The sequence below is a fragment of the Drosophila bipectinata genome, chromosome 4 (assembly GCF_030179905.1).
Source record: "Drosophila bipectinata strain 14024-0381.07 chromosome 4, DbipHiC1v2, whole genome shotgun sequence".
Lineage (NCBI taxonomy): Eukaryota > Metazoa > Arthropoda > Insecta > Diptera > Drosophilidae > Drosophila > Drosophila bipectinata.
The window spans coordinates 1110697-1137467 of NC_091740.1; the positions used below are offsets into that span (position 1 = coordinate 1110697).

Sequence of the window (26771 nt, forward strand, 5' to 3'; positions counted from 1 at the left end):
CCAACTTAATAGGCAGGAATGAATACCTAATTTCTACCAGATGAGAGCGAAAAGGAGAACAGCAGTTGAAGGGGAGTAGAAAGAGAAGCGATACTCCTCTTAAGAAAGAATGGGGAGATACCGTCCACGTCAGGTGTGAGCGACTCGGTCAAATGTCCAGTGGCTTCAACTAGGTCGCCGTCCAAAACGTCCATGTTACTCACATTAAAAAAAGGCTCAATACTAAGAAGAGTTTCTTGATCACTCCAAGGAACCTTCGGCTCCAAGTTAGAGGCAAAGTATTTTGCAAAAAGATCAGAAACGCCCTGATCCGAGTCGGCTGCTAAATTACCATAACATATGGATGAAGGTATGTCCGATTTTGACTTTTTGCTGTTAACAAACCGCCAAAAAGGTTTAGGATTGGATCGAAGGCTAGCTTCAACATCGGATATATATTGATTGTAGAGGAACTTATTAAGGAAATCAAATTCCCGCTTAAATTGCCAGTACAGCTCTCCTGCTCGAGTCTCACCTGTCGTTATAAATCGTTTTTAGTGCTTATCCCTTCTATTCTTTAAGTTTTTTAAACCTTTTGTATACCAGGGAAGCCTATAGGATCTTCGTACCCTCACAGGGGCATAAGTATCAATAATATTGATACTTATCAATAGGGGCAACCAAGAACTTAGTATAACAATCATCGATTGAGCCATCCGAAAAAAGGGAAACCCAATCAAAGGCTGAAATAGAGGCATTAATAAGTGACAAGTTAGTATCATTCAGATGATAATATGGAATGGGGGAAGCAGAAGGCAAAAAACTATAAAACTCAATATTAATTACCAACGGCTTGTGGTGCATATCACAAGGACTTAATGGTATATTGCATAATTCTACTTTACTATTAACCAAATTATTTAAAAATATAAGATCAAGAATTTTGGATAAATCATTAAAAATATTATTTACTTGCGAGAGGCCCAGACTAAAAATATCATCTAAAACTACAACTTCATGACTCTGGTGAACGTTGCTAGGTAGCATGCAGGGAGATTCCGGGTCCCAAGAACAGACAATGGAGCTCAGGTTGAAATCGCCAACTACATCAAAGCGGTAGGGTCCGACGTTCTGGCACAGACACTAGTGATGTTTTCCATATGCGCATGATATATACTAAATGCGCTGTTTGGAGGGATGTATGATGCATTGATGACGAACGGGCCATGGACGCCCTGGATTGAAACCGCAAGCTGATCCAGTAAAGGGTCGGCCACCGGAAGGCGCATTGGTGTAGCCTGAAGAGATCGACGGATAGCGATGATCACACCTCCACCGCGCCCACACTGGGTACTGAATGCATCTCGGTCCTTTCGAAATACATGGTACAAATTAGGCTCGAAGAACTCAGAGGAGCTGAATTTGTTTCCACGAGGATGATTACATCAAAATCGCAGGCAGAAGAATTGAGGAATACCATCAGGGTTCTCATTCCCGATATATTTTGGAATAGAACTTTTAGGCTTTTAATAGGGTCCGAGGACGACGAGTAGCTACAGTCCGAACTGGGAATTGGACGGCAAGGCGGTGATGATGAAAGTTCCTTTTTCTTACAGAAAAAACAAATTACACAGTGCGACAAAAAAAGAAAAATTGGAGGAACTTTTGAAGAGACCTAGTAGGAATTGTTCATTAGGTCGAGTATAGTATAAAACAGTGGGCGGCAAAACTAACACATGTTTAAAATTTGAGTGTGTGCGTAGCAGAGAAAAACAATGAGAGCAAAGAATTCACTGAGCGAAAAAAAAAGTATTTTTTTTTTCATTTTTCGTTAATTCAAAAGTTGGAATGGGCACTAAAATTGAGTATTTTATTTTAAAAAAAGCTTTGCTAGCAACATTTCTTAAACAAATGAAAAACTACGCTTCCCTATCTATATTATCCATGAAGAAAACTTTTTCCAACCCAATTTCTGAGAAAATTTTCGTCAGTGGAAAAATTTTGATTTTTAATTTGGGCTGTCAAATTAATCAAAATGAGAGCAAATGAGAGAGCTTCTAAAAAAAATTTGAGAGTGCTCACACTGTCAGTGTGCCGGCAGCGCTGCGGCAGAATTTCCTACCCTATTTTCGCGTTCTATGTAAAATGAGAGTTTGCCCACCACTGCACAGTGGTTGGGTTTGTATTGAGCCGCGGCCATAAGTACTTCTAGTTCAGATATTGTAACGAAATTTTCACCAAAATTCTAAAAAAATATTTGAAATGCATAGTAAAAAAATTGACCATATCGTATGACTATATCATATAGTTGCCATAGGAACAATAGGATAGAAATAAGTATATAGTATGAAAAAACTTTTTTGTTTTTCAAGATATGTAAACCAAACTTACAAATTGTATGTTTGGACCAGTTTTATATATGCTTGCCAAATATAGTCCAAATCGGAAAACTATATCAAAAATTGTAAACAGAAATAAGTACGAGTTTCAAGTAATATTCAAATACTTTAATAATAATACACTTTTGTAAACAAATTAGGAACCATATTAAATAAAATAAAAAAACATATATTAAATAAAAAACAAAGAAAACATAATAGTTAATCAAATTCTCCGTTTTCAAGTGATCCGTTTTCGCTATTTCAGCAATCCTTCGACGTTTTGCTCTATTCGAACAATCTAAAAATCAATTTTCGGCTGTCCAAGATTAACACTGTGTTATTGTGTTGGTTGAGACAACTCACGACCACAGGTCAACACAATTGTTTCTATTTTATTCAGCAAACTTGATTGATATTGCATAATTGCAGTTTTCTTCCGTTTGTATCTATCCCAAAAAGTAGCAATTCTTTTGCATATGCAATCAATTCGTTTTGGTAGTTGGCTTAGCTCGGGAATGTAACCGTTGTTTTCAATTTGCTCTTGCATAAATTCAACCATTTTTTTTTTAATCTTTCAGCGTTGGTGCCACCTTCTGCACACCAAAGATCAAAAATATATAGTCGTGTAAATGCACACTTATGGGAATCTCCTAAAAAGTGAATTTCAATGAAATGAATAACTAAAAATATTTCAAAAAACATTACAAACACGAGCGACGAGAACAAAACAACAGCCCAATAAGGAAAAACTTTCCCTTGGCAAACGCTAGATGGCATCAGTATTTTTCCGATTATATTAACAACTGCAAATGACTGCAGCTGATTTTAGGCATACAGTACCCCAAAAGTTAGACGAACACATTAACATACATACTATTTGTGGGATTTCGTGGGATCACAACTAAAACTTTAACTAAACATGAAAAAGACGTTCACAAAATAGACAAAAAAGGGTTATTCGATCTAAAATACACAAATAAAATTTAATTAGTCAGATAAATGTAATAAAACTAATTTAATAAAGTTAATACCTTCAACTTTAAAATGCATTTTAAATAATTAAATTTAGTGAATTTTTGCGAACGTCCGACCACTTTGAACTTCACTTTTGTTTTGACGAAAAGCTCTTTAACGTAGCTGCAGCAGCAAAATTGAACACGTGTTCACACTTTGCATTCTATTTTTAAAAAGTCCCGTTAGATTTCCGGAAAAAGCAAGGTTGCAATGAAAAAATGTGGTCAATTTAGAGCAGGGGTGCTTAACGCCTATACACTGAGTGCACTTTTGTTTTTGTAGATGCTCTGTGCTTATGGCTAGTGCGCCCATAAGCACCGTGCATATGGGCTTCGATTACCATGCGAAACAAAAACAATTTTGCTTGTTTCTTCATTACATCTCTATCCGTCGTCACACTTCGCTGAACGCAGTGTATTTTGTTTTTGTTTTTTCCTCGAGCACATGCACTGGAACTTATTCTTCTGTCTGCTTTGGCTTTTGATTTATTTCGTGGGACTAAATAATAATAATCTGGAAGCTCAATTAAAATTATCAACCACTAAAATTAATATAAATATTAAATCTTTTTTAAGCCAAATATAAAAAAAAAAAATAAATAAATATTTAAAACTGTTTTTTTTCTCTCAGTGCACAGCTGCGCCCCAACACTAAAGCGCCGCTACATATGTATGTACACGTTTTCTTGTGTCTGTGTTAGTAAACGCACTGCCATAAGACGAATTTGAGCACCCCTGATTTAGAGACTAAATGTTAACATTTTGACTTATTATTTTCAAGTCGATTTTTCGATTTATGGCCTACGGGCGCAACCACTGTGCACTGGTATAAAACCATGTTTGAAATTTTTCAAACACCCTCAAAATCTTGATTTATTTGGAAAAAACGGTTTTTCGGGACTTTTTTGCTCTTAAAAATTCCTAAACGCGTAATTTTAAAACGATTTTAAAATTTTTTTTGTTTTTCAATAGTTAAATGTTGGAGTTTTTGAAAAAAAATAGATCTTTAATTTATTTCAACAAAAAAGATACAATTTTTACGCAGGAAACTGACATTTTTAAATTTTTGTCGTGTTTTTCGAACTTTGACCCCATTTTTTCGGTACAACTTCCAAGAAATGGTATCATTTTCGACACATATTAACATTGTCTCGTTGATTCTGAATAAAACAAGACCAATTTTATTAGGAAATTATGAAAATTGGTGAAGTTATAACGATTTTCCCAAAACAAGTCAGTCCAATCTTGCTAGCGTTCCGGAATAATAGTGTGCCGTTCCATTTCCATTATTCCTTTCTTTTACACACTTTTACGGTTTAAAATTATGCGTTTAGGAATTTTTAAGAGCAAAAGTCCGAAAAAAAGTTTTTTTCAAATAAATCAAGATTTTGAGGGTGTTTGAAAAATTTCAAACATGGTTTTATACTATACTCGACCTAATGAACAATTCCTACTAGGTCTGTCAAAAGTTCCAAATCACTGTCGCAGTGTGTTATTAGAATACAAAATTTAAAAAAATGCAATTGTTAATTGTGGAAAAATAAAATCTGTAGAAAGTTACAACCTTTTATCTTTAAAAACACGAAAGGGTCATTTCCGAATTGTTAGTTATATGGCAGGAACACGATATAGTCGGCCGATCCTTCTAAAATTTGGTGGGTCGTATTTTTGTGTCAAATATAGAATTCATAGAACTCTCTTACTCCCAACTTACTATCAATATAGAATTCAAAGAACTCTCTTACTCCCAACTTACTATCAACTCTTTTACTCTCTCTTAGAACTCCTAACTCTCTTACTCTAAAAACGCCAAAGATATGGGATTTCAGATCAATCAGTTATATGGCAGCTATAAGTCAATCGCTTTAAAACTGGGAGAATAGTTCGCGCAGAAACAGATGAAGAATATACACGAATATAGTAAAATGAAAAAATAACGGTACCTCAGAATGTGTATCCATAAACAAATTTGGAAAAAGAAATAAAATTGAAAAAAATGAACGCATAACATTGCTACAGAAGGGACAAGTGCATATGCAAAAGCACTCCTATTATTTTGAAAACAGCTGTATATACTTTATAAGGTCGGAGATGTCTCTCTTACTTCGTTCATAATTATACCCTTGCAGAGGGTATTATAATTTTGTCCAAAAGTGTGCAATGCAGTGAGGAGACATCTCCGACCCTATAAAGTATATATATTCTTGATCAGGATCACCTCCTGAGTTTATATGAGCATGTCCGTCTGTCTGTCCGTTTCTACGCGAACTAGTCTCTCAGTTTTAAAGCTATCGTCTTGAAACTTTGCACACACCCTTCTTTCTTTTGCACGCAGTATATAAGTCGGAACGGCCAGGATCGGCCGACTATATCCTATAGCTGCCATATAACTGATTGATCGGAAATGGTATAACTTTGACGTTTTTAAAGTTAGAGAGTTCAAATTTGACATTTTTTGGCAAAACATTACATGCCAAATTTCATAAGGATCGGCCGACTATATCCTATAGCTGCTATATAACTGAACGATCGGAAATGACCCAACTTTCGTGTTTTTGAAGATAGAAAGGTGGAATTTAGTACAGATTCTATTTTTGGTCAGTTAATCCAACCTACCAAATTTCATTAGGATCAACCGACTATATCCTATAGCTCCCATATAACTGAACGATCGGAAAGGACCCAACTTTTGTGTTTTTGAAGATAGAAGTTTGGGACATTTTTAGGTTTGGTTTGTGTATTATAATAAATTGGGTTATATTATCATATTCTTATAAGGATCGGCCAACTATATCCGATGTTTGCGATATATATCCGGTTTTAACTGCAAGGGTATATAAACTTCGGCTCCGCCCGAAGTTAGCTTTCCTTTCTTGTTTTATAATAAAAAAGGGTATGCAATTATTAGAATACAAAATTTAAAAAGATTCCCAAACTTCTTTCTACAAAAATGTTGTATTTTTACAAAATACCATTTCCGATTTATCAGTTACTTGGCAGCTATAAGATGAAGTTGGCCGATCCCGGCCTTTCCGACTTATAAACTGCGTGCTGTGGAATGAAGGGTGTACACAAAATTTCAATTAAATAGCTCTAAAACTGAGAGACTAGTTCGTATATAAACAGACAGACAAACAGACATGCTTATATCAACTCAGGAGGTGATCCTGATCAGGAAAAAATATTCTTTATAGGGTCGGGGTTGTTTCATTCACTTCTTTGCACACTTTTGACCCTCTGCAAAGGTATGTATAATAATCGTGGTAACTTATTCGTACACTTAAACAATTTTTTTTTCTACAACATTTTCTTAGAACAAACATTTGATAAGCCTATAAATCAGGGGTGCCCAAGCTCAGCATACGGCGGAACAAATTTCAATACCAATGTATAAATTCAATGGTATGATGGTATCAATACCATCACTACATTGGTGCGAGAATTTTTTTTCCCATCCATGTGGGTGCACTGAAAAATTAAAAGAGTTAAAAAAAATCAATATAATAAAAAAATAAATTTTATTATAGCAACTAAAAGAAAGACCCTTCATTTTGTACAACAGCTTAATATTATACTATGAAAAAAGTTGCGGAGCTTCTTACTTAAAAAAATGTTCTACGAAGAATAAATTTATTGCTTTAGGTCAACCAATTTGGCAGAAACAAAAAAGAGAATGAATTTCTTGCAGTGAAAAGTTTCCGACACTCCAACAACAAAATGCATTCGGATTAGCACGATTGAGGAAAATAGAGAAAACCCGAAAAATTGTTATTGTAATTACCCTTTGCCTATGCTGGGAGCAACACACGTATATGAAATGTCATTTCCCATATGAAAGAGCAATTCCAAAAACAAAGGAGTACCGAGAGCAATGAGGCTGGGCATCCCTGCTATAAATGGTTTATTTAAGATGTTTAAAAAATAACAGACTTGATTAAACAAAATTGTAATTTGAAAAATTGTTTAAAAGAAAAATAATATTGTTTAATATAAAATTGTTTTTATATTTCCTTTTTGCTTATCCTGGGCCCTTAAATCAAGAAGTCGAATGTGATACTTCTAAAATTGTTGTCCAATTTTCATATAAAAACATATTTCCGTTGATAAACACAATTCAAGAAGCAGAAGATTGTGCATTTTTGCCATTTTTTGCCGCGCGTCTGAACTTTAGTGCTGTTGTCGGGACTTAATACATCGAGGATTTTAATGCATTAGTATTAGAAAGGAATAACAGTAGGCTGCAAGCATGACGATTCTTACGTTTGTACTCTGTGTGCGAGGCAGAGCTCGGGGAGAAAAATATTCTGCTATAAGGTAGCCAAATATGGTTTTCCTAATTTTACTTAATTATAATACCCTTTGCATACCATCTACATCTGTATATTACATCTGTAAAGTAATATTGTATTACTTTTGAGACGCGTAAAACTGGTTGAGATCTTGACGTGATTTTAGATTTGTATTTAAAGAAAATATAAGGTTGTCAAAAAAGTCTTGCGGTATTTCCGGTGTCTTTGCAAGCGCGTACTTCTAGTTTTATTCGTCGCATCGGTTCAAGATATACTATTTTGGGCAGCTCTTTCGTTTTTCGCGCTCTAACACGGGTTTATTTTATTGTTTTTTGTTTTGTCTTACAGTGAGTTACAGCACTACTACAATAAAGGGAAAAATGCGTCTCATGCTGCCAATAAAATTTGTGCAGCTTATGGACCAGATACAGTTTTCATTTCCACTGCACAACGATGGTTTCAACGTTTTCGCTCTGGTGCAGTGGTGGTCGAAGATGCGCCACGCTTTGGAAGGCCTGCCGTCGAAAATTGCGATACAATCGCTGAATTGATCGAAAGAGACCGGCATAGTAGCAGCCGCAGCATCGGCAAGAGCTGGGCATGAGTCATCAAACCGTTATAAGCCATTTGGAGAAGCTTGGATTCAAAAAGAAGCTCGATATATGTGTGCCACACGACTTTACGCAAAAAAACATTTTTAACCGTACGACGCATGCGAATCACTGCTAAATCGCAACAAAACCGACCCGTTTTTGAAGCGGATGGTGACTGTCCATGAAAAGTGGGTCACGACAACTTGAAGCGTAAACGGTCGCGGTCGTAAAGCGGTGAAGCTACCCAGACGGTGGCCAAGACTGGATTGACGGCCAAAAAGATTCTTCTGTGTCTTTTGTGGGATTCGTAGGGAATCATCCACTATGAGCATCTCCCCCGTGGCAAACGCTCAATTCGGACCTGTACTGCCAATAACTGGACCGCTTGAATGCAGCACTCATGCAAAAGAGGATATCTTTGATCAATAGAGGCCGAATTGTCTTCCATCAGGACAACGCCAGGCCACACACATCTTTGGTGACGCGCCAGAAGCTCCGGGAGCTCGGATGGGAGGTTCTTTTGCATCCACTGTATATTCCGGATCTCGCACCAATTGATTACAACTAATTTCTGTTCATGGCGAACGAGCTTGGTAGTCGAAAGTTGGCCTCAAGAGAGTCCTGTAAAAATTCTCCGAGTTTTTTCTCCTTCTATAAGAGGGGCATTATGAAATTGGCATCTCGTTGAGAACTCGTCATCGAACAAAACGGCGCATATTTGAATTAAATTGCATTATTATCAATTTTATGAACAATTAAAAATTCAATAAAAATACTGCAAGACTTGTTGACAACCTTATAATATAATATAAAAGATATATAAATATTATTATATATGATTTTAATTCTTTTACTAGTCAACTATATTCAATATAAAAATACGAGTTTTCTAATGAAAAAATACGACATAGATACCTACTATATACCACCTACGTGGCCTGTGTCGTCCTTACAACATATAATTAGTTTTAATGATATTAAAATCTTTTTGCTAGAGATATGTATTATAAAAGTCTCGCAAACGATCCGTTTTGAAGCTATCGAATAAGAAACAATTACTGCCACAAACTGAGCGACTAGAGATTTTTTTTATTATCGTTTTTGGATCAAAAGTAACATTTTTGATATCTATCACGAAGTTTTGGCCCACTTCTCTACCCAGTGACTTATTCAAACGCTGAATAAGTTATTTTGAGCTCTTAAGGGTTAGTAACGCTTAAAATCACAAAAGTTTACTCTCACGTCTATTTTATTTTGCCTTGAAACGTGTACCCTCTATGTTTATAAGCTTGTTTAGCCTAATGGTAGAGTGACACGTCTATGAAAATTAATGGATTATCACACTTAACCTTTTTTCGCTAGGGTATCATCCTTCTAATTTTGGATGGAGCAAGAGTTTGATTTTCTTTATCGATATCTCTAACTATCTCTCTAAGGTTTTATTTTAACATTTATTTCTTGCATACCTTTATTTTTTTCGAAAGCATCTAAACGTTAACTAAACTTCATCTTATTTTTATAAAGAAATGGGTTATGTTAGTTTGAATGTAAATTATTTCATTAAGTTACGAATGTATTTTAAATTCTTATTATTTATCCACTAAAGATTTTCAGCTTTTTTACTTTAAAAAATTAAAAACACTTTATAATAAAGTGAATTTGAAATTTAAGAAGACAGAAATATTTTTGTATTGATTCCCGCACAAATATAAGATTTAAATATGGAAAGACAAAAGTTTCGTTGATATTTTTTATTTTAATTTAATGTATAACCGAAATTTTCGGTGGGAATGCTTTGACGAAAGCAATACCGTAATAAGATTATAACTTCCTATAATGATTATAACACAGGCATTTATCCTTATTGGAAACACAAAAAACACTCACGAATAGTTCCATGCATAAGCGGAAAAATAGGACATATCTATACATATGTACATAATTAAAATACATATATGCAAATCTAACATACTTTATTTGTCCGCATGTCAAGTTTTGACAGGAATAAAAATTAAATTATTTCGTACCACATTGTCCCTGAATGCTACCAGCACTCTATTGCCATTTCTGCTAGTTTAAATGGTCCATAAGGTACATTTTCATTCATTTGGGTATATTTATTTTATTTATTAAGACTCGAAAGTTTTGAATGTATGCAATTTCGAATTATTTCCCATAACTAATTGGTAGACTTTAAAGTCAAAACCCTTTTTTCAAATACGACAATATACCTTTTTTAGGCGGCAAACGATTCAAAAATTCAATAATATTGACAACATATACATAAATATATAACTATATATCGAATATTTCTTTCTGGGTTAAATTTTAACTTACTGATACAAGTTTAGCTCTATGAACGACGAAGAAAAATAAATCTACGGGCATACAAAAATCTAAGTCCATTCTTCTATCAGTCGATCCACTTTTATATTTTTCACATGGTCTTGCTTTTCATACATATACTTAGTATCAATTATTTGAAGCTTTTGGGTGAGTGTCTTGAGTCACAGAATGCGATAGTCGATGGTCAATAGCCAATGGAATTGGTCGCTAATCATTAATCATCAACAATGGAACAAACAAATTGAGATATATAATCATAATCAGCTTCTCTGCCCGAAGGCCGGCTCTGATTTTGAAGGGGTGGGTTTTGGCTTGCTTGACGCCAAGTAGAGCTGTTACTGTTAGAGCCACTAGCCTGACTGACAGATAAAGAAACATTGTTTGCACTACTCTTTGGGCCAGAACTACTGGTAGTACCTGTTCCACCGTTTGCTGCATTGGCCGTGGTACTGGCGGCAACCGAACCAACTGTTCCAGTATTAGAAGGCCCACCGGTAGGATTTGAAACAGAGCAACCACTGGCATTTACTAGATTTGAGCTTACAACATTAGCATTGGAATTGCTAATACCCACACTTCCACTAGAACCGCTATTGTTGATGCAGCCCCCGCTGTTTCCATTTCCATTTCCATTGCTGCTGTTTCCAGATAAGCTGCTGGGTACTGAACTGCTTGCACTGTTAGATGATGTTACGACAGTACCAGCGGAACTTGTAGTTGTGGTGGCTAAAGCTGTTTGTTGGGGCAAATGTTGCATAATATTCTGTACCTCATTTTCGTTAGGAGATTCAGCATATATCGTAGTATTGGCAAGAACACAGTTATTTAATGCCATTTGCGCTTTGTTTGCCTCTTCCCGAGTTGTATATTTACATAAGGCAATCCCTTGACTTAAGTAAAGATGAAAGTTCACAAGAGGACCATGTTGCATACACAACGTACGTAGGGTAGAGCCGTCAATCTAAAATTACAATGATACAGAAGAATGAAATGCTTTAGAATATTGTTTAAGTTTTGTGTAACACATTTATATGTATAATACATTTTTATGTAAACTCATTTATACATTAAATATTAAATTTAATATTCAACAAGAAAGGAAAGCTAAGTTCTAAGTTCTAAGCTAAGTTAGATATAATTTAAATGAAAATACACAATAACCATGACAAAATTTTAATTTTAGTGGGTAGAGGACGTCGCTGTTAAGAGTAAAAGAGGAACTTCATAGTTCAGTTTAGAAAGCAGGAAAAAACCTATAAAGAAATCCAAGATAAGGTAAATTGCTCTACCAAAATGGAGTCCATTAAGTATTAGTGGAAGCCTTAAGCGAAAAACCACCGATATTGAGGACCGAAGAATAGTGCGCTCCGAATGGACCGAAAAATCCCATTTCTTGGTAAAACAACACGTCTATGGGGGCATACTTAAAAATGTTATGCCTTCTTATGTACAGTGTGATATGCCCTTAAAATGGACATTCCAGCATGATAACGACCCAAAACATACCAGAAAATTGGCTAAGAGTTGGTTTAGTCAATAAAACATTGATGTAATGTCGTGGCCAGCACAGTTCCCGGATTTAAATCTGATTGAAAATTTATGGCGGGACATCAAGCGATATGTGGCAAAGAAATCTTTGGCAATTAGTACAGGAGGCGTGAGCGCAGATTGCCCTCAAGCGTTCCCAGGACTTGGTGGACTCCATGCCACGTAGGTGTGAAGCTGTTATAGCCAATAAAGGCTTTACGAAAAAATACTAGTTTATATTCATAATTTTTGTTATTTGTATTAAAGGGGGTTATTTGTATTTGACATCTAAGTAACATTTTTAAAAAATCTAAAAAAAAAATTGTTTGCTTAAATATTCTTTAGGGTCTTAAAAATAACATACCCGAAGATAAAGTCCCGCAAAAGTGTCTAAGTGACAAAATTTTCTATTCTGAGGCGATGCCTCACAGGTATATCCCACAGTACTTAAAACTTTAAACGCGTTTTTCTCGAAACCACTGTTTTTGAGACTGTCGGAAACCAACTCGAACAAATCTTAACCGATCGATTTTGAATATTCACAGTATCTATCGACATACGTATGACTTTTTTTTCCTTATTTTTTTTTGTTTACAATTTTGTCACTTTTTTATATTGAAGGCCTACGAAGCAATGCTGCACAGCCACCATTTTTTTTTCAATTTATTCGAAACAAAAAAAAATATTTAAATTTTTAAAAACAATTTTTGTTATTTGCAAACGAAAGCAAGTACAGGAAAAGCTGCGGCGGCTTTACTGGTTGATTGGACGAAAGTCAACCCTGAAGCTGAGGGTAAAACTACTAATATATAAGTCAATAGTGAAGCATGTTTGGACGTATGGTATCCAACTGGGGTACAGCGAGTCCAAGCCATATGAAAGTCATTCAGCTGGCACAGAACAGAGCTCTCAGGACGCTATCTGGGGCTCATCCTTACCATGACAATTTGACTATTCATGCTCAACTTGGCATCCCTACAGTCAGCGCTGAAGTTAGAAGATTCGCCGCTAAATACAAGGACAGACTAACAAGACATCCCAACACATGTGCCACCAATTTGCTGGACAGCAGCACCACCATCAGAAGTCCCAAGAGGAAGCATCCACTGGATTTACTAAATTAACTTTTTAGATTCATAGCTTGTATTTATCAAACTCCTATTGTCAAGGTTCACTTAAAAAACTTAATTATTGTTCCTAACTGAGGACAGATTGTAAATAAAACTTTCAAATGTTACAACAAAAAAAAATATGGCAGCTTTAGGATAAAGTCGGCCAATTCTTCTAAAATTGGGTAAGTCGTATTATTTAAGTCGTATAAAAAATATAATTTATCGAAAATCGATTCTCTTAAAAGACTCCTATGATCATATCAACTTAGAAGGTGAACCTGATCTTTAGATACTTTAGAGGGCGGCAGATGTCTATTTCATTGCGTTGCACACTTTAAACGGTATAAAACGAATTTTAGTCAAATCCGATGTTTATGGGAGCTATCTTACATATAAAATTTTCGTATACTATACCGACTATAGACTATACCGATTCTCATGAAATTTTGTGAGCGTATTGAGTAGGTCTGAGAATCCGCCAACATCTATTTTTCATTCTCTTAAATCCTGTTCGACATACCAAAAATCGCATATAAAGTGAGTTACTACCCCATCACATTGACAAACTCACGCAATTTAAACTGGGGCAAAAATCCTTCATCATTAAGTAAATACATTAATTCTATTTATGAGTGTTTTGTACAGAGAGCAATGCCAAGAAAACGCAAGAGGGGTGATTTGAGCCGTGATACAAGTAGATCTCGAAACATGCGAAATAGAAGATCCGAAAGAACTTAAAAACAAATCCAGCATCAAAATATTGATGTCCGTGTTAGAATAGCGCAATTGCATCAAGAAGAGCCAGAAGATACACGAGCTGAACGCAATGAAGTCAGAAGATTATAACAGCGCCAACCACGACGTTTCACAGTCAATAGACGCAAAACAAATGACCAACAACGACAACAGGTACACCGAGCATTTATATCTGATTCTTTCCTGCGTCTAGCATTCCAGTATGAGCTTGATATTTAGTATTAAGGGGCCCATCCTCAGGCGAGCATGTTCGCCAACATGCGAACTTCGTCCTCATTCCCGATGGTACTGGTGCGTTTTGGAGGCATATCCAATACGCATAGCTTGCAAGATAGCTGACGAAGACACATAGAACCTTCCATTAGACTTAACTGTAGACCAGCGGGTGTCCAGTTGCAAGGCGAATCCCGTGCCAGGTCGTTTCCAGATCGCGTTTGTGGTAAAGGAAGAAACGCCGAGAGGTCAATAACCTTAGCAAGCTCTCTATGCACAAACCGGCTGACTTTTACCGACATAGGCCAAAAGTCATCATTGAAGACTGTAGGGAAGCGGGACAGCCAACTTAGATACCGGTAAGGCCTGGCCCAGTGTAGCCTTTTTACTCCCAGTGCTGGTAGGCATAGAAGGGGGAGCAACAACATGCACCTCAGCCAAAGAGACCTCATTTACCAAGGCATAATCCACTTTGGTTTTAAGACTTTCGAAAAGGGATTTCAGATCCAGAACCTTATGATTTACCTCATCGATTTTGGAATGCGAATCATTTCCAATGACGTAGCTATCACATTGTCACACTAAGTTCGGAATGTTAGTAAGTAATTTTATAGCCTCCGAGGGCAAATCCACACAAGAGGTGTGGTCGGCAGATCGACGCGTACCGAACGGCCTCACACCCCCGATGTTGGGTAGCAGTAACTTCTGCACTTCTGCACAGAAGACATCTTCTATACATATAGAAGAGGTACAGAACTTTAAGTGAGCATTCTTGGTCAAGATGGCGACCGTGATTGATTTTCAGTTTGGTTTGACAATTCATCATGAATAGACTTACGCCTGAACAACGCTTCCAAATAGTGCGATTTCATTTCGAAAATAATGGTTGTGTGCGGAATACGTATCGCGCACTACGTCCATTTCATCGTCGACAAAATCGTCGCCCTTCCATTTATGGAAGATTTTGCGGAAGGATCTTGGTTTGCATAATTATAAATTCCAACTCGTGCAAGAATTGAAGCCAAACGTTCATCAAGCAAGGTGTAGATTCGTCGAATGAGTCCAAAAGGAGATTGCCATTGTTCCCGATATTCATAAGCGAATTTGTTTTAGCGATGAAGCGCACTTCTGGTTGAATGGCTACGTCAACAAACATAACTGACGCATTTGGAGTGAAGCTAACTAACCCTTAAGTGTATGTCAAAACACCGTTACATCCAGAAAAACTGACTGTTTGGTGCGCTTTATGGTGGCGGTGGAAGCATTGGTCCGTACTTCTTTAAAAACTATGATGGTGAGCGGTATACAGCAGTGGTCGGAACGGTCCTATGTAGGAAATTTCTCTGCCCGAGCTCTGCCACACACACACAGTATAATTGTGTGAAACGTCATGCTCACAGCCTACATTCTGCTAATACTCGTTACTAATACTAATGTGTTTTCGCTCAAGGTGTGAAGTCCCTTCGCCCTGGCTTCTCTGGAACACAGGTAGCCTTTTTGGGAGTGGAGCCGAGCCTGGCATCGAAGATCCTGTCCGAAGGCAGGATTAGGATAGGATGGACCATGTGCAGGGTCAGGGAGCGCTCGGCCCAGCGTCGCTGCTTCAGATGCCTCAGTTTCGGGCACATCGCCGCTTTTTGCAAAGAGCGGACCGACAGAAGCAACTGGTGCTTTAGATGCGGTAAGCCAGGTCACAAGGTAGCTTCCTGCACAAACGCGGCTGAGTGCTTCCTCTGTGCAGCTGCAAACAATGCAGAGCGTGCCCACGTAGCTGGCAGCAAGAGATGCCCTCTCCGCAAACTAGATGCAGCGACACAAAGCAGAGTATGAGGATCATTCAGATCAACCTAAACCACTGCGAAGTAGCCCATAGCCTACTCGAGCAGGTTTTAAAAGAGAAGCGGGCAGATATAGCCCTAATAAGTGAGCCGTACAAAAAAGTCGAGACGCAAAATTACATCCTGGACTCCTCCAAGACAGCGGCTATTTGGGCGCCAGGCAGACAACCCGAAAGTATACAACACAGAGTAGGTTTCGTCCGGGCCAAAGTGGGCGCGTTCTGGCTTTATAGCTGCTACCTCCCCCCGCGCCTAACACTGCAGCAGTTCACCCACACACTAGACGAGATCGCCCAGGACGCAAGGCACAGATCCCAGGTGGTGATCGCTGGCGATTTCAACGCCTGGGCGGAGGACTGGGGCTCATCGCGCACCAACGCTAGGGGTCGAACCCTCCAAGAGACCTTTGCGACTCTTGACGTAGCCCTGCTGAACACCGGGTCCCAAAACACGTTCAGCAAGGCGGGTTCAATCGTGGACCTTACCTTCTGCAGCAGTGGTTTGTTTCGGAGGACTACGTGGTCCCTCAGGGATGACTACACTGCGAGCGACCACAAATACATAGTCTGCGACATAGAGGATAGAGAGCAAGCTTCCACAGCAGCGAAGCCACCAAGATTCAACCCGGCTACATTACAACCGCTAAAATTCGCACAGGAACTAAGGATTCCAGATCCTTCAGGCGACGTCGAATGCGATGTTCACAACACCATGGCTGCGGTTCTACAGGCCTGCCGAGCCAGCATGAGGAGTAGCCGTGGGCATTCGAGGCACCATGAACCGGTGCCCTGGTGGTCCCCGGAGATAGCCCATGCCCGCAGAGAGTGCCTCCGAACCAGAAGGTTGCACCAAAGAGCCAGAGGAAGGCCGGACTTCGAACAAAAAAGAGAGAACTTCGCGGCAAAGAGGAAGATTCTGAAGAAGCTGATAAAGGAGGCAAAGACTAAGTGCTTTCTCGAGATGTGCGACGCTGCAGAGCAAGATCCGTGAGGATCGGCCTACCGGACAGTTGTCAAGAAAGCGAAGCAGGCAAAGCCGATCGCTCCAAAAGATGCCGAAACAATGAGAGCCATCGTGGAGCACCTCTTCCCGAAGCAGCCGAGTGGAGTCATCCGAGAGCATGCGGCCTCCTGTGGTGTCCCTCAAGGCTCAGTTTTAGGCCCAGCCCTTTGGAATGTCATGTACGACGGGGTCCTCAGACTCGACCTCCCGGAACGTACACACCTAGTTGGATTCGCGGACGACATCGCGGTAGCCACCTTGGAGTAACGCTGGACACGAGGCTTAGCTTCAGGGAGCACTTCGCAGTAGCAAATCGCAAGGCGGCGAATGTCGCCAGAGCATTAGGGAGGATCGTCCTCAACTGTAGGGGACCGAAGCAAGGACGTCGTTTACTTCTCCAGACCGTCTGCAGCGCAACGATGCTCTACGCAGCCCCCGTGTGGGCTGATGCAGCCAAAACAAGGTCGTATACCAAAGGTCTGACCAGCACATATAGACTGTGCGCCTTAAGGGTGTGCTCGGGCTACCGCTCGATCTCCGACGACGCAGCTCTCGTCATAGCAGGCATGGTGCCATTCGACCTGCTCGCGGCGGAGCGTAAAGAGCTATATCAGGCTCTAGTAGCTCTGAACGGGCTAACTCCGGCAGCGACACGCCGTCGGCTGAAAGAGATCTCGAGAGCTTCGAGTATACAGAAGTGGCAACAAAGGTGGGACGAGTCGACCAAGGGACGATGGACCCACCAACTAGTCCAACTAGACCACCCACAGTGGTCGATTTGGCCTCGCTAGCGGCATTTAATTATGATTTGCAAATTTAAATAAACGTTAATTTAAGTTTACCTATCGATAGTATACACCTTGATTAGATGCTAATTGATGTTTTATAAGCTCATCAATAAGCTAATGATCAGCTGTGAACTGTCAAAGTCAACATATGTTTCAGCAGTTGATATTTACAATTTTGGCGCCCTTTTACTTATTGGTTGCATATTTGAATAAATAGTGCAATTTACGATTATTCTAGTGCAAGTTTGGTTTTTAACAACTATTAAGGTATGTGCTACATAGAAAATCTGTGCTTGTGACGTGTCAGTATATGTGTTACTTATAAATTGTAGTGGATTTGGAGTGTATTAACAATGTGCGGAATAGAGCGCACACCAGTCTTTCGTAAAGTAGAACTTAACAAATTCACCTGTATTCACTCTGGTTGCAATTATTTGTTAAAGTGTGAATTATTATCTGTCCGAAATATCAAAAATTAAGTGCGTAGTCCTGCGTATCTACAAGTTATTTCACTTTTTATGAAGAATGTCAGTGTCGAAGCGCGCACTTTTCTTAGTATGGCACGGCGAAGCTAATCAAATATGATTGTAACGAAAAGGAGTTTTGCAAAATTGAAAAATAGTAGTTTTAATAGTGGGCTTGTCCATTAGTGGAAGAAATGCGATATAAATAAGGCAGCTTTTAAAAAAAGGAATAAAGAATGGCTAGACACGCCTCAGGTGTTGATGGAAAGATCATCATTTAGAAATGTTGGACGCCCAGAGAAAACTATTTCAGAGTGATACAGAATAACTCAAATCAACAAACTATCAGGCATTTCGGAGAAAGTCTCGACGGATGTATTGTTGTTGGCTGCAAGTAGCAGCCTATATAAGGACGGAAATACATCAAGAATTGTGTCTAAGCTGAATGCTGACGAGGAGCTTACCGGGGATATTATAAGAACTGGAAGTACGGCCGGTACTGAAAGTACTAACAATGGAAACACTGCACGAAGATTTTTTGCAAATTTAGCTGCGCGTATAAAAAGAGTAAACAAATTTTAATATTCCGATTTAGCATTGTCCTGCGATCATTGTCCTGTGGACATTACTTAAACACCAATGCATTCAGATCGTACGCTATGGAAACTGCCGAAATTTTTGTTAATAAATACCCTTGGTTTGACATGCCATCGTCTGTTCACAGAATTTTAATTTTTTTTGTGTATGATGTATATAAAATTTTTGTATACAATGTATATGTTTCTTATTTGCTTCTTGCATAATACATATAAGTTATAATTCTATTTCTTACTCTTTTTCTTTAGTATACAAATAATTTAATAGAAGTCTTTTTTTAAATATAAAAAAAAAAAAATTTAAAAAAACACTATAAATTTCATTTTTTTCCACATAATGCAAAATTAAGTAACAAACCGAAAATAAAAAACCGATTGAAGATATCTCCAATATTTCAGAAGTTATTAATTTAATGCGGCTAGCGAGACCGAATCGACCACTGTGCGACCTCAAGAATTGGCTACAGAGAAGTCACGGAGAAGTGAACTTCTGGCTCACGCAGGTTCTCAGCGGCCACGGATGCTTTAGGAGTTACCTGTTCAAATTCGGACACGATGATGACCCAAGGTGCCCTGAATGCGGGGTTGACGAGACGGCGGAGCATGTGGTCCTGGACTGCCCACGTTTTTCGATCCCCAGGCGGAGACTCCTAGGGGAAGTGGCGACGGCAGACGTCATCGGAAGGAGGTTGCTGGAGGACGCCCAGTTCTGGGCAGACTTGAGCAGCTTCGCCGCCTACATGATGAAGGAGCTGAGAAGGCTAGAGCGACTCCGAGCGGAGGCTAGGCTAGCCTAGGCCAACTGTAGTGGGGCGCATAAGCACGCCAATTTCCTGGCCCTGCGAAGCAAGGCCTAGCGGCATTACCGCAGGGAACAGGCACCTAGGAGACACTTTTTTCACTTTTTCTTTTTATTAGAGCTTAGTTTTAAGTCTTTCTTTGTTAATAAACGATTAAAAAAAAAAAAAAAATACTAATGTGTTAAAATCATATTAATGTATTGGGGTGCCGACCACTGGTATAGAGCCAAGATTACTAACTTTTTCATTCCCGAATTGAACAGCCATGATTTCCAGGAGCTGTACTTCCAACAACACGGCGAACATGCCACAGAGCTCGTTCCAAAATCTATTTATTAAAAAACACGTTTGGTGACCGCCTAATTTCACGTTTTGGACCTGTGGATTTGTCTCCAAGATCTTGTGATTTAACACCGCTAGACTACATTCTGTGGGGCTATAAAGAGTTATTCCCGACTGGACGTCAAGATTGGACCACATCCGAGCCAGCCGTGACGGTCATATGCCAAAAATCATAATTAAAATGTATTTTCCGAGACATTTTTCAAATACAAAAAAAATCATGTCAATCGAATAATCCATCGTTGTTTGATTGAAACTTTAATTTTTATACCTCTAAAAAAAACACCCTTTATATACTTATAGGGTCGGAAAAGTCTCATTCACAGCGTTGGACCCTTTTTATAAAAAATTATAAGCTTATAGTAACACAGCCAGACAATTTCAAATTTTTTTTCACGTTTTTTCGTTCACGCATAATTTTACCTGCTCTATAGTCTTTAGGCACCCCCTTTAGGTCTAAAACAAACGGGTTTCATCACTCACAGTTTCACAGAAACCGATTTTTTTGGACCATGGTTTAAGGGAGCCTAAAGGTTATGGAGCAGGTGAAATTATGAGTGGAGATTTTTTGTTGACGGCCTTTGTTATTGTTACCGAATTCAGTTTTTCTTTTTCGTTTTCACTATGAATTTATGCTATTATTGTAAAAAAGTTTCTTAAAGAAAAACATACCTGGGCAGTTAGATTTTTTAAAAGTAACCAACTAGAGCTCCAGGGTGCATTACCTCCACTCCAAGTGGTATTTGTGGCTTGAACACTTGCACCTCGAGCTTGTAACCAACCATTAGCACCGCCAGCTATTGCTGTTGATGTTGAAGTAGTACCAACATTTCCCGATTTATTTGAAGTTGCAGTTAGTCCTGGTGGCGGTCCACGAGATGACTTGTTTAAAGGGCTTGTCCACAGCTCAGAAGTATTGCTACATTGCGGATTACTGTCAGACCAACTGCCCACGTATAAACGTAAATTTTAAAAGCTTTTATATTTTTTGTCATTACAATTTTTAAAATACCTTGAAAAATTTTGGTTTGGATTAAAACTCCATGTTGACGAAGATAAACTTAATGGCGGTAAATCAGTCGGTGAATTTTTTCCAGTATTATTAAATATGTCAGTTTCTTTTGGCGTCGGATTAATGGACAAAGGGGACCTAGCAACGCTTCCAGGAGTAATGCTGGGATCGTCTTCTATGCTCTTAATCTGAGAACCCTTAAAATAAACTTCTGCTTGGATACGTTTCGGCTTTATGCAATTGTACAGTTTTACCTTCCATGGTTTTCCTGGCTCAAACTCTTGAACCATGTCGGTATAAACAGTTGCTGCTGCAGTCTGTGGAGCAACTGACCAGTCTTTATTCTCGTTATCAGATGAGGTATCCGGCCAACCGTCACCAATGCTTCGACCTGTCGACCATGTACTGCGATAAAGTGTAAAAAAGACAAATAAATAAATATTTTTTTTTTTAGCTTTGAGACAAATGATAGCTAACTTCGGGCGGAGCCGAAGTTGATATACCCTTGCAGTTAAAACCGGATATATATCGCAAGCATCGGATATAGTTGGCCGATCCTTATGATTACATCATAATAAAACCAATTAATTAAAATAAAAAATCTAAAAATAGTCCCAAGCTTCTATCTTCAAAAATACAAAAGTTGATATTTCTACCAATTACCATTTCCGATCGTTCAGTTATATGGCAGCTATAAGATACAGCCGGCCGATCCTAATGAAATTTGGTAGGTTGTATCAACTAAAAATAGAATATGAGATACAGCCGGCCTAATAAAATTTGGTAGGTTGGATCAACCAAAAATAGAATTTGTATTTAATTCCAGCTTTCTATCTTCAAAAACACGAAAGTTGGGTCATTTCCGATCGTTCAATTATATGGCAGCTATAAGATATAGTAGACCGATCCTTATGAAATTTGGCATTTCGTAATGTTTTTCGTAACACCAAAGTTATACCATTTCCGATCAATCAGTTATATGGCAGCTATAGGATATAGTCGGCCGATCTGAGCCGTTCCGACTTATATACTGCGTGCAAAGGAAAGAAGGGTGTGTGCAAAGCTTCAAGACGATAGCTTTAAAACTCATAGACTAGTTCGGGTAGAAACGGACAGACAGACGGACATGTTTATATCAACTCAGGAGGTGATCCTGATCAAGAATATATATACTTTATAGGGTCGGAGTTGTCTCCTTCACTGCGTTGCACACTTTTGGACAAAATTATAATACCCTCTGCAAGGGTATAAAAATGTATTTCCAAATAATACAATTGTCGGAAACGTATAACAAAGTTTTTAAAGCTTAAAGTGTTCCGGTCAGGCAGAAATGAAATCAATATATCTATATATATAATCAATATCTTTATCAATATATATATATATATATATCTATCCCTATATATAAAAGAGTTTCACCACTTATAACTCAAGAACGGCAGAACAGCCTGGAGCCAGGAGAGGGACATAAGAAACTTTCCGTATACTTTCCTCCTTTTATCCTTTCAGGGATAATATGTCAGAAGATATTTTACATCAAATTCGTGTCAGTTCCAGAAACAAAGATATTGAGATGAATGTAGAGATATTTATTAAGGAATCAGGTTAGGAATGCTAGAGCCATATCGTAAAATGAATGACGCATTTAATCGAGAATTGGAAGGGGAACGCGAATGTGATCACCAACAATTAGATTAGGTAGTTCAAACGAATTTGGGTTTGAGTTAGCAACAAAAGGAAGTTTATGATACTTTAATGAAGGCAATCGATGATGAAAATGGTGGTTTATATTTCCTAGATGCCCCTGGTGATACTGTCATTATACTGTCATATCATCATACTGTCATGTCATTAGTTTTAGCAACTGTTCGGGCGAGATCGGATCGGGACTGTTCAGAATTAAAATTAACGTTAAATCCTCACACTATTGAAGATCCAACGTGTAATATCCCACAACACTCAGAAATGGCCAAAGTTTAAGCGGCATCAAAAATCATCACTTGGAACGAATGCACAATGGTATTAGAAGTGTATTAGAAGCACTTCACGGAAATTCAAAGTTTTACGCAATGACTCAAGATGTTTTTACTGTCAATGATTTTACTGTCTGAAGATTTCCGACAAATAAGGCTGCAGACGAAATAAACGCTTGCCTCAAAACGTCAAATCTATGGCGCTATGTGAAGAGCTTAAAAGCTCTACTTATGGTTAACGAATGTTTCTTTTTCCATTATTCAAAATTATTTGTTTATTTGCACTATCAGAAAAGTTATGGTGTATCCGATCCGTTATGGATATATATATTTATGCCTGCAATGGCATAAAAAAGGGGGAAAAAAAAAAGGAATGATAGTTTCGGGCAGAGACGAAGTTAATACTACTTTATACCCTACCAAATATTGCAAACCACATTTGACTTCCATTTCATGAAGGTGAATAAGTATATTAGTAATTTTACATACCCATCGTTTTGAAGCCCCAATGAGCCTATATTGCCGGCATTGCTCGTAATGTTTTGTTTAGTTGCCCCTGGAGCACGTGAAAATTCCGAACTTTCTGCGTTTATATCCTTGTCTAATACTGGAAGCTTCCACTGATTTAACCGAGATTGCTGATTGGACGTGCCTTGAAAACTTCCCTGCTGAATTATATATTAACAGTTTATTTACATTTTACAAATTATAATTAATAATATTACCTTATTTATATTAAGCTCAGGATAGTTGTTTTGAAGGTTATTAATTGCATCGTGACCTCTTAGATAGTCGTTGGCAGAGTTATTAAGGTGTGATTGATGTTGCTGTGGTTGTGGTGGCTGTTGCTGCGATGTTGGTGGTATATTTTGCGGTTTGACATATACAGACTGTTGTGCATTTATTTGGTTTTGTAGATTCTGAATTTGTTGTTTGTATTTAGATATTGCTACATTTACTGCCATAGGATTCGAATTTGCTCCCCTAGCAAGGGACTGTTGAGCTGCCTGAAGGTGCTAAAAACAACATTTCTTATTCAAGTTACATTTTTATGGATTATGTTTATTAAATTACCTTTATATTGCTAAGAAGTTGATTTAAGAGATTAAGAGTAGTTTGTGTTAACGGTTGTGTCAATATTTGACTTGAAATAAAACCACTATGTATAGCAAGCTGAATTTGCTGACCAAGCATTCTTATTTGTTGGCCCGATGGTTGATTGTTTGAATTAGAGGCAATATTTACAGATGCTGCTGCTGCAACTGCTGTGTTTGAAGCGTTTTGTCCAAATCCTACTGAAAGGGCGGATGCATTTCCGACTGTTTGGGGTCCAACAGCTACGCCATGTGGACCTTGATTTAAGTACTTTTGCACTTGCAAAGCGGTCATGTTAGGATTATTATTACCACCTCCAGCAACAGACCCTCCAGCCATGTTATTCATAAGGTTATTCTAAAAAAAGTATATATTTTAAATCATAAACATGATTTATATTTTTTAAGGAAGTGTAAATGGGCTTTAAAGAACTTGTCTTTTTTTTCTTCTTTTCTCCTAAAAATTTTTCCTAAATAATTTCACTCTCACTCTTGAAAATGTCATAATAAAACAAGAAAGAAAAGCTTACTTCGGGCGGGCCGAAGTTGATATACCCTTGCAGTTAAGACCGGATATATATCGGACTTTTTTTTTAGATTTTGTATTGTAATAAATTGCTTATATTATGATATTCTCATTAGGATCGGCCAACTATATCCGATTTTGGCGATATATATCCGGTTGTAACTGCAAAGGTATATCAACTTCGGCTCCACCCGAAATTAGCTTTCCTTTCTTGTTTTATTGTCGTGTGTTTATTGTTTTTCGTGGTAGTTTCGTCTAACTTTTTGATGTCATTCACAAAGTTTAGGCCAACTGGGTGTTTTCAAAAAGGTTTTGAAATTATTACTGCATATAAACTATAAAAAACTATGCACATAAAATGGTGTTTTTTTTTAACTTACTCTATCTTCGAAGTAAGCTTATGAAATTTATAATTAATAGTGCAAATGGTTTTGTTTATAAATTTTTAACAATATATTACAAATAATTTAAACTTTGAAAATAATTTATTTTTATTTGAACTTACAGAAGGATACGACATTGATGGTTGCGAACTGCCGACTGGATATCGGCCCGGAAATCCTCCACTACTTGTGTTAGAGTGATCAGAATAGGAACCAATAGTCTCATCATGCCGACGCCATCCGTCCATTGTCAACGAAGAGTTTGTACGCAAAATATCGGCAGCTTCTTCTATATTCATATTTGAACTCAGTAATGCTCGCTCTACATCCTCTTTTTTGAAACCATTCTCGACCAGAATTCTATACTGCTTGCTCTGCTTTATCATATCCGCATTAAGAACCATTCCTACATTGATACCAGCCAGCTTTTGCTGCTGTTGAGATTTTCCAACAATACCGCTGTGTGTGTTCCAGTCAGAGCTTAGTTCTCCGCTATCAACCACACCTGCCGTTGTACTCCATCCTGCTGCAGGGTTATTTGTTGCTAATTTTGTTTGCTTTCCTCCCCAATTGACTCCAACAGAGCCAGCGTCGCTCCAAGAGTTCTGTACTAGAGACGTGTTGGACTTTTCGTCAACCCAATTACTTACTGGTACTGCACCCGCAGTAGCAGCACCGACGCTAACGTTGTGGGTCTCTTCTCCCCAGGATGTAACTCCAGTCACCGGATTTCTACCACTAACATTGTTAGAGTGTACCCACATGGCACTACCATCAGACTTGTGTTGTACGCCCCCCACCGATGCTATGCGTGCTTGGGTCCCAATAACACTGTTTATGTTGGGGTTGTTGGAATTGGTGCCCCCTGGAACATTGCTATTGCCAACCCCTGCAATACCAATGCCTACCGACTGGTTTTGGCCTCGTATCAAATGGGCGCCGCGATTGATTGAATCATTTATATCCTTCCAATGGCCGCTGGCAGAAGGGACCCGAGGCTGCTGTCCCCATAATGAAGTGCCGTCATCATAATTTGGTATGCTCCGACGCTGTGGCGGGGGAGATGGCTCTTCCCATCCACTTATCTGCTTAGATATATCTTTGGAGCCTACCGCTTGAGAAGGTCCCCACTGCGTTGGGATATTGGTAGAACCGGGAACGGAATTGGGAGCAGAGCCTCCAGGAATTCCTGGACCAGTTGAACCTCCAACCCCGGTTCCCGCCGATGTTACACTTTGACCGACCAATTTGTTCATGTTTTGCATTTGGTGAGTTATTTGCGGGTGATGGCCCCACATCTCCGAAGTTCCATTAAGACGTCCTGAAATTCCGCGGGGATCTCCTCGGATAGGATCACGAGGATCAATCATTCGAATGTCGCGAGGATCACTAGCGTTAGATCCAGAGACATTGCCTCCCCGATGATCAACACTGCGTATATCAATTGAACTAGCGCCGCCTGCAGTCAAAGGCCGAATGTCCCGAGGATCCCCCCATCCGTTTCCAGTATTATTGGTATTGCTGCCACCTCCAGCAGGGGCAGCAGTTGCTCCGGTAATGTTTGTTCCACTTGTACCTTAAAAAGATCAAAATAAATCGTGGTAGAGCAAATTAAAAAAAAATAAATTATGGATAAATAAATAGCCAAGAACAAATAATAAATAATAATAAAATAATAATATAAATAATAACAAGCAAGAACATTTTTATGTGCACCCAATCATTTAGTTAACCTGTTAAAAGA

The 26771-nt window shown here is 38.4% G+C and overlaps 1 protein-coding gene across 1 annotated transcript in view; it reads right to left on the reverse strand.

Annotated features, from left to right (window-relative positions):
- Nucleotides 1-26771, reverse strand: part of gw (trinucleotide repeat containing adaptor protein gawky) — a 223104-nt gene that overhangs the window by 174512 nt on the left and 21821 nt on the right. The window contains exons 3-10 of the mRNA XM_070282455.1: nt 25150-26603; nt 24099-24476; nt 23750-24040; nt 23514-23692; nt 21306-21456; nt 21052-21248; nt 20712-20985; nt 10593-11562 (exon numbers count right to left, since the gene is read on the reverse strand). Coding sequence (XP_070138556.1) covers nt 10816-11562; nt 20712-20985; nt 21052-21248; nt 21306-21456; nt 23514-23692; nt 23750-24040; nt 24099-24476; nt 25150-26603 — 3671 coding nt within the window. The 3' untranslated portion in view covers nt 10593-10815. The remainder of the gene's footprint in view (nt 1-10592; nt 11563-20711; nt 20986-21051; nt 21249-21305; nt 21457-23513; nt 23693-23749; nt 24041-24098; nt 24477-25149; nt 26604-26771) is intronic.